We start from the raw sequence: 7,500 nt of genomic DNA, 5'->3' as shown, positions 1-7,500 counted from the left end.
GCCGAGGAGAACCCGACGGCGCCATTTGCGTTCAAAGATTCGATGATTCGCCGAGTTCTGCAATTCACACTACGTATCGCAGTTCGCTGCGTTCTTCATCGATGCACGAGCCAAGAGATCCACCGTTGAAAGTTGTCGTTTGACCACGATCGTGCGACACGACGATTCGCCGTGCCACGAATCAAGCCTGCAAGCTTGCGGCCCGTTCACCGGCGTGACGATGAGATGAGAAGAAAAGGCCCGACCTGACGCGGTCGGCGCCGCCGCCTTCGGGGCCGGACGAGACGTCCCGCCGACGCGAGACCGGATCGCCCGTTCGACGCCTCCCCGACCGCCGAGCGATGCCGGAGACGACCCCGAAAGCACATACCGTCCACAAGGGAACGAGTCCCTGTACGCTCCACGCGATCGAGATCGTTAATGATCCTTCCGCAGGTTCACCTACGGAAACCTTGTTACGACTTTTACTTCCTCCAGAAAACATCGCTAAAACCGCTTCTCGGCGTCCAACGCGCGGCGAACCGCACGACTGGAGCCGATCCGAAGTTTTCACGAGGCCATCCAGTCGGTAGTAGCGACGGGCGGTGTGTACAAAGGGCAGGGACGTAATCAACGCGAGCTGATGACTCGCGCTTACTAGGAATTCCTCGTTCAAGACCAATAATTACAAGGGTCTATCCCCAGCACGACGAAGTTTCACAAGATTACCCACGCCTCTCGGAGCAGGTCGACACTCGCTGACTTCGTCAGTGTAGCGCGCGTGCAGCCCAGGACATCTAAGGGCATCACAGACCTGTTATTGCCTCAGACTTCCACCGGTTAGACACCGATAGTCCCTCTAAGAAGTCGACCGTCGTCCCCGGAGAGACGGCGTGACTAGTTAGCAGGTTAAGGTCTCGTTCGTTATCGCGATTAGGCAGACAAATCACTCCACCAACTAAGAACGGCCATGCACCACCACCCACAGAATCAAGAAAGAGCTCTCGATCTGTCAATCCTCACTGTGTCCGGACCTGGTGAGTTTTCCCGTGTTGAGTCAAATTAAGCCGCAGGCTCCACTCCTGGTGGTGCCCTTCCGTCAATTCCTTTAAGTTTCAGTCTTGCGACCATACTCCCCCCGGAACCCAAAAACTTTGATTTCTCGAAAGGTGCCGAAGGAGTCGTATCATAACGTCCTCCGATCCCTAGTCGGCATAGTTTATGGTTGGAACTACGACGGTATCTAATCGTCTTCGAACCTCCAACTTTCGTTCTTGATTAACGAAAACATCCTTGGCAAATGCTTTCGCATGCGTTCGTCTTCCATAAATCCAAGAATTTCACCTCTGACAATTGAATACGAATGCCCCCAACCGTCCCTATTAATCATTACCTCGGTCCCAGAAACCAACAAAATAGAACCGACGTCCTATTCCATTATTCCATGCTAATGTATACAAGCCGACGCGCCTGCTTTGAACACTCTAATTTTTTCAAAGTAAACGTCCCGAGTCCCGCGCACGCTCAATCAAGAGCACGCGCGGCCCTCGAGAGAAAGCCGCGCGCGACCAGTGACGCGCCGTTAGGCGGACCGGACGCGCGCCGCCGAAATCCAACTACGAGCTTTTTAACTGCAACAACTTTAATATACGCTATTGGAGCTGGAATTACCGCGGCTGCTGGCACCAGACTTGCCCTCCAATCGTTCCTCGTTAAGGGATTTAGATTGTTCTCATTCCAATTACAAGACCTACGAAGGCCCTGTATTGTTATTTATTGTCACTACCTCCCCGTGTCGGGATTGGGTAATTTGCGCGCCTGCTGCCTTCCTTGGATGTGGTAGCCGTTTCTCAGGCTCCCTCTCCGGAATCGAACCCTAATTCTCCGTCACCCGTTGCAACCATGGTAAGCCGATACCGTACCATCGACAGTTGATAGGGCAGAAACTTGAATGATCCGGCGCCGGCGCGAGGCCCTGCGCTCCGAACAGTTACTATGAATCACCAAAGACCGGGACTGACGCCCCGCATTGGTTTTGAATCTAATAAATACATCCCTTCCGCAAGAGTCGGGACTCGACGCATGTATTAGCTCTAGAATTACCACGGTTATCCATGTGGTGAGAGACCATCAAATAAACTATAACTGATTTAATGAGCCATTCGCAGTTTCACCGTATAAGATCGCTTATACTTAGACATGCATGGCTTAGTCTTTGAGACAAGCATATGACTACTGGCAGGATCAACCAGGTAACGGCCCTCGCGGCACGAACGTCGACGCGCTGCGCATCGACGTCGTCCCGAGTGCGATCGCCATCCGATTCGTGTTCTCGCCCGACCCGTTCTACGAGACGCCTACCGAGTGCAACACACCGACTGCTTGCCCGAGCGGACCTCGCAGCAACTCGGTGTTTGCCTTCTGTGCGGTCGCCGCGTCGGTGCGGTTGCGCACCGGATCGCGGCGTCCACGCGCTCGTCATTCACATGCCGACTTTCGTGCAGCCGAATCGTGCTCGCCTTTTTTTTTGCCTTGTCTGTGTGGTCTCGGATTGTGCCGGCCACGCTTTCACTCGCGGAGCACGAGGCAGCTCTCTACCGCAACCGCCCGGCGAATGCTAGTGTGTCGACGGCTACCGATTCTCGCTCGTCCATCCCACAATAAACGCTTCCGGAGGATCGAGGTCCCGATCGTGGAAAGTTTCCCACGTTTATCGAAACGATTTCTCACGTTTATCGACAAAAGCCGGAAAACGCTTTCCCACGCTCGACGTTCACACATTTAGCGACGTCGTCGAACCGTCCTCCCTTATCCCTAGGTCCCTTAAAATAGGAGAAATCAGATATGCTATTACATATGTAACGAGCTCCGGAAGTGTTTAGAAGCCGCGGACGCTGGCACGCGACCGTCGACACACAGCTCCAAGACGTCCGTTTGATCTCTGCCCGTCCCGTCACACACGTTGCGCTTCCCGTTTCGAACCGAAACGGCAGTCTCTCCGAGCGGGACCATCTTCACAGCGCTTCAAACCGGTCACTCTCGGAGAGCGTGAGGGGGCGGCAACCGGCCCCGCCCATCCACTTACTCGGCCTCTTCTCCATGGCCACTCGTCGCCCGGGTAAAATGTTTGGCTCTCTACGACACGAATGAACTGGACGGACGACGCGGCAACCGGCGACTCTTCTACGGTCACGCGTGCGGCAGTTTTGAGCTTGGAGGGCGTGGCCCATTATATAACTTTTGCTCTGGACCGATTTAGCCAGTGCAGAGAACATCCACTGATACAATCACACACAGAGAGACTCGTCTTCCATCGACGCGTTTAGGTATGGTTACAAGCTCGCACGTTACTTGCGCTTTCATGCGACTCCTCGACTTCGTTCGGTGGGAGTGGCCGTGCAATCACGCGATCTTGGTCCGAGCGTCGTTCCATCTGGTGATTCTAACGAAAACTGCTGCTCCTGGTTGTTGTTGTTAACGTTGTGGTGGTGGTGGTGGTGGTGGTGGTGGTGGTGGTGGTGGTGGTGGTGGTGGTGGTCACGTCTTCAGGGGTATGCTCATACCGGCCCGTACATGTGAGACTCTAGACACCTTGTTGGTAATTCGGGTGTAGCAGTACCAGGTTCCTGGTTGACTGAACACCATACACTGAACACTATGCTTACCTTATTTATCTCAATTGTTCAGCTCATTTCGCAACTGCTGTTCTTCTAGTGAATGGCAATTTACAAGTTGGGAAATTGTTTATATTCCAACTGATCAAATCACACTGAGAAGAAATTGCATGTTTGGATTGCAAGATGTTTCTGTCTCAATTCCTCGTAGAGCACATTCACATGTTTATATATACAGACATATACATAGGATGGATGTCAGGTCATATTATCTGTGGATGAGATCAGAGTTCTCCAACAGATTCTACGTTCTTCGCTGCTCAGGCAAGCATCTTGCAATTGTATCCTGCTCTTTGTGTATCATCATACAGAAGCAGATCACCCATGCACTAATATGGTGATCCCAGAAACTTAATCAAAGATATACAGAGTATACGATATGGTCTTATTTATGAGTAGTCAAATACTGTAGTCTACATGCTACATATTAGTATGCATAGTGATACTGTTGTACACTATCAATATTAGTATAGATAGCTAGCTGGTCTACCCATAATGTCCAATGCAGATAGAACTAATTACATGATGTTAAATGCACCTTGCACCTTTGCAGAAGTATAGTACGTACTTGTGGCGTTGACATGACAATAATTCTATAGTTTATTTGAAGTCTAAAAGTTCATTACTAGCAGTTCTATTGCTTCAGTCGTTGGTGCTTTTCGGATTCTGTCAATGAAGCATCCATAAACAGGTTACACTGAAATAATTCAGGAATCTGTATACCCACAGCAACATTCTCAACCTGTCCAAAATCCAAAATGAAGAGTGTTCTTTGGTACGCGAGATGTATTCATTTTCGCATAAATCTAACAAACAACTGGTATTGTAATCTGGTTTTGTGGTTGTAAGGAGCACGAATAATAGCTAGTCTCTAGAATTTCTAGAAAACTCTGAATTGGCACGTTGACTGCATGTGGTGACATGACTTTTATGTTAATCTCACCAAATGATAACGTTTCTATGATGCAACTATCGTGTTTAGGATTGATTGTTTGTTTCTTTCCCATGCAGAAAAGAGCACGAAACTTACTTTTAACAGTTATTTATTCAACAACTATAGTGGTACTCTAGCTAGTAAAGTTACTCTCTGATCTATCTACGCTTGTGCTTGTTTCTAGAGTCTAGGAACGCTTTGTTCACAGCTCTCCAAAGCTCGTGCTCGTGGAAAGTGGACTCTCCCGGGTAGAAGAATCGAACCAGCGCTAATAAAGTAGACACACACGCACGCACGCACACACACACGCACGCGCGCACACACACACACACACACACACACACACACACACACACACACACACACACACACACACACACACACACACACACACACACACAACACCACAAGATGCATTCTGGCTGCAATCCACACTGTGTCTGGGGCGAGGCTACATGCCCCACTGCTCCTAGGAATAGACACGGAAATTCTAGCGACGGAAATGATATCATCTGGGATACTTGTAAAAAACAAGCGAAAACTAGAGACGTGCTTTTCGGGCGAACGAAAATTGTTGGGATTTCTAGGCTGTCAACCTCCTTGTATTTAATTAATTAATTAATTAGAAAGGAAAAACCGGCTGCTGCAATTATAAAGTGTTTAATTCTTAAATACATCTGTTTTAGTTTGACTGTCCTTGTCTGATTATTTCAACATTGCGAAAAAGTCCGGACAATCGAGGTCGTAGAGTGTGTACATGCATGTACACGTGTACACACGCTATCACTGTCGATGCGGCACGTCATACACGTACGCCGGTCGGAACTGTATGTTAGCGTGCTGTCGTCGTAGCTAGCTAATCACGTGAATAAGAAGAATGACTGAAGAAGCGAAGCGAACGTACGAGCTTGTGGTGTTTGGTGCGTCCGGTTATACTGGTGAATTTGTGGCTGAAAGAGTCGCAAAACGGGCAAGGGAAGTCTCTCTTTCATGGGCAGTCGCAGGCAGAAATCTTGCAAAGCTACAGAAGGTTGTAGACGATATTGCCAAGTCAACAGGTAAACCTGTAAACGCATATAGCACAAACAAATGGAAAACAAATATACAGAGTTTAGAAACAATTCAATTGTACACGTGATAATTTAGCTAATAATTAATTAATTTATTATTAATTGATATTAATCGATTAGCTAAACAATCGAGTACTTACGGAGATCAATTATATGCGTACCATCGTTTTCTATGTTACAAAGTAGAATCCAGTCTGACTAATTGGCACAAATTCTAATTTGTTTGACATAGCTGATTAAGTAAGTAATATATTTAGTTGTGCAATGAATGTTTTTACATTTTGCAAAAATTGTGTGTGTGTGTGTGTGTGTGTGTGTGTGTGTGTGTGTGTGTGTGTGTGTGTGTGTGTGTGTGTGTGTGTGTGTGTGTGTGTGTGTGTCACTGTGTGTGTGTGTGTGTGTGTGTGTGTGTGTGTGTGTGTGTGTGTGTGTGTGTGTGTGTGTGTGTCACTGTGTGTGTGTCACTGTGTGTGTGTGTGTGTGTGTGTGTGTGTGTGTGTGTGTGTGTGTGTGTGTGTGTGTCACTGTGTGTGTCGAGTAACAAATAAGACAATGCAAGTAAGAGTTTGATGATAGCTAATTGTGAGACTACAACATCGGTTAGTATATTAGAGCTATTGCTGTTATTTTTGTACTTGAGTTAGACACACACACACACACACACACACACACACACACACACACACACACACACACACACACACACACACACACACACACACACACACACACACACACACACACACACACACTGCATCTAATTAAATACAAACATCTTGACATTTGTTGCTATATGATAGTTTTTTATTAACATGTTGCTTTACGATCTACAAACTGATTTGCAGCCCTAACATCGGGTATAACCAATCTCTAATTGTAATGTTCGAAGGAGGAAATCCATCCGATGTGGGTATAATTGAAGCAGACATAGAAGATGAAACCTCACTCAAACAGATGTGTGCCAGCTGTAAGGTGCTACTCAACTGTGTGGGACCAGTAAGACACTTGAAATCTTCATAAACTCAAACACAGAAAATATGTTGGTCTGTGTAATAACATAGTCTGTGTACGTTTAGTATCGTTTCTACGGTGAGCCGGTTGTCAAGGCTTGTGTTGAGGAGAAATGTGATTATGTTGATATCAGTGGTGAGCCACAGGTAAATACTTTAATCATCTTCGCAATATTATGTTTACGTATTCTGATATTATTTACAGTTTCTGGAGACAATGCAGCTCAAGTACAACGAAAAGGCTCGAGACAATGGCGTTCACATTGTTGGCACGTGTGGGTTTGATAGCATTCCTGCCGACATAGGAACGTTGTTTGCAAGAGAGAAGTTTCCTGGTTTGTTGTGTGTGTGTGTGTGTGTGTGTGTGTGTGTGTGTGTGTGTGTGTGTGTGTGTGTGTGTGTGTGTGTGTGTGCAGTGCTCGAATTAAGGTTTCAACATTGTCCGGACATAGTCTCAAGTAGCCATCCTCTCCCCCTTTTGATATCAAAAGCCATCCCCTCCCCTTTTGATATTAAAAGGGGAGGGGCTGGCTATGCAAGACTAAAATTTTAAATTGATTAGACTTCACAGCTAGAATTGGTTCAAGCATATTTTGCATCGTAACTAACTTACTCAGTAGCATCAAAACTTGATTTCAATTTGTTTGGTATAACGAGCGTTAATAATAAAGGCAGCCAAATTTAACATGATGAGTGCAAAAGATCAGTGTCACCATGCCTTATGATATCCACAAACAGTCAACAGCTACACGAGCACAGAAGTTTAGTAAGGTATCACAAAAGCTGAGGCAATATTTTGCCATTCTAGAAAGACACAACAGTGGGAATAATTT

At 46.9% G+C, this 7,500-nt stretch overlaps 1 protein-coding gene and 2 non-coding genes across 3 annotated transcripts in view; 1 reads left to right on the top strand and 2 right to left on the bottom strand.

Annotated features, from left to right (window-relative positions):
* Positions 1 to 134, bottom strand: part of LOC134179210 (5.8S ribosomal RNA) — a 155-nt gene extending 21 nt beyond the window's left edge. Inside the window, exon 1 of the ribosomal RNA XR_009969819.1 lies at positions 1 to 134. This exon is cut by the window's left edge and continues 21 nt beyond it. This is a non-coding gene — a ribosomal RNA (5.8S ribosomal RNA).
* The window catches only part of LOC134178267 (saccharopine dehydrogenase-like oxidoreductase), a 15,447-nt gene that overhangs the window by 4,617 nt on the left and 3,330 nt on the right, over positions 1 to 7,500 (top strand). Inside the window, exons 2-5 of the mRNA XM_062645114.1 lie at positions 5,440 to 5,645; positions 6,547 to 6,653; positions 6,734 to 6,814; positions 6,873 to 7,002. Of these exons, the coding sequence (XP_062501098.1) occupies positions 5,465 to 5,645; positions 6,547 to 6,653; positions 6,734 to 6,814; positions 6,873 to 7,002 (499 nt within the window). The 5' untranslated portion in view covers positions 5,440 to 5,464. The remainder of the gene's footprint in view (positions 1 to 5,439; positions 5,646 to 6,546; positions 6,654 to 6,733; positions 6,815 to 6,872; positions 7,003 to 7,500) is intronic.
* On the bottom strand, positions 419 to 2,234 carry LOC134179227 (small subunit ribosomal RNA). Its single transcript, XR_009969836.1, has one exon. It is a non-coding gene; the product is annotated as a small subunit ribosomal RNA (ribosomal RNA).

This window comes from Corticium candelabrum, chromosome 4 (genome assembly GCF_963422355.1).
Source record: "Corticium candelabrum chromosome 4, ooCorCand1.1, whole genome shotgun sequence".
NCBI lineage: Eukaryota > Metazoa > Porifera > Homoscleromorpha > Homosclerophorida > Plakinidae > Corticium > Corticium candelabrum.
Note: the sequence above shows the minus strand (reverse complement) of the source record. Positions and strands in the feature narration are given on the sequence as shown.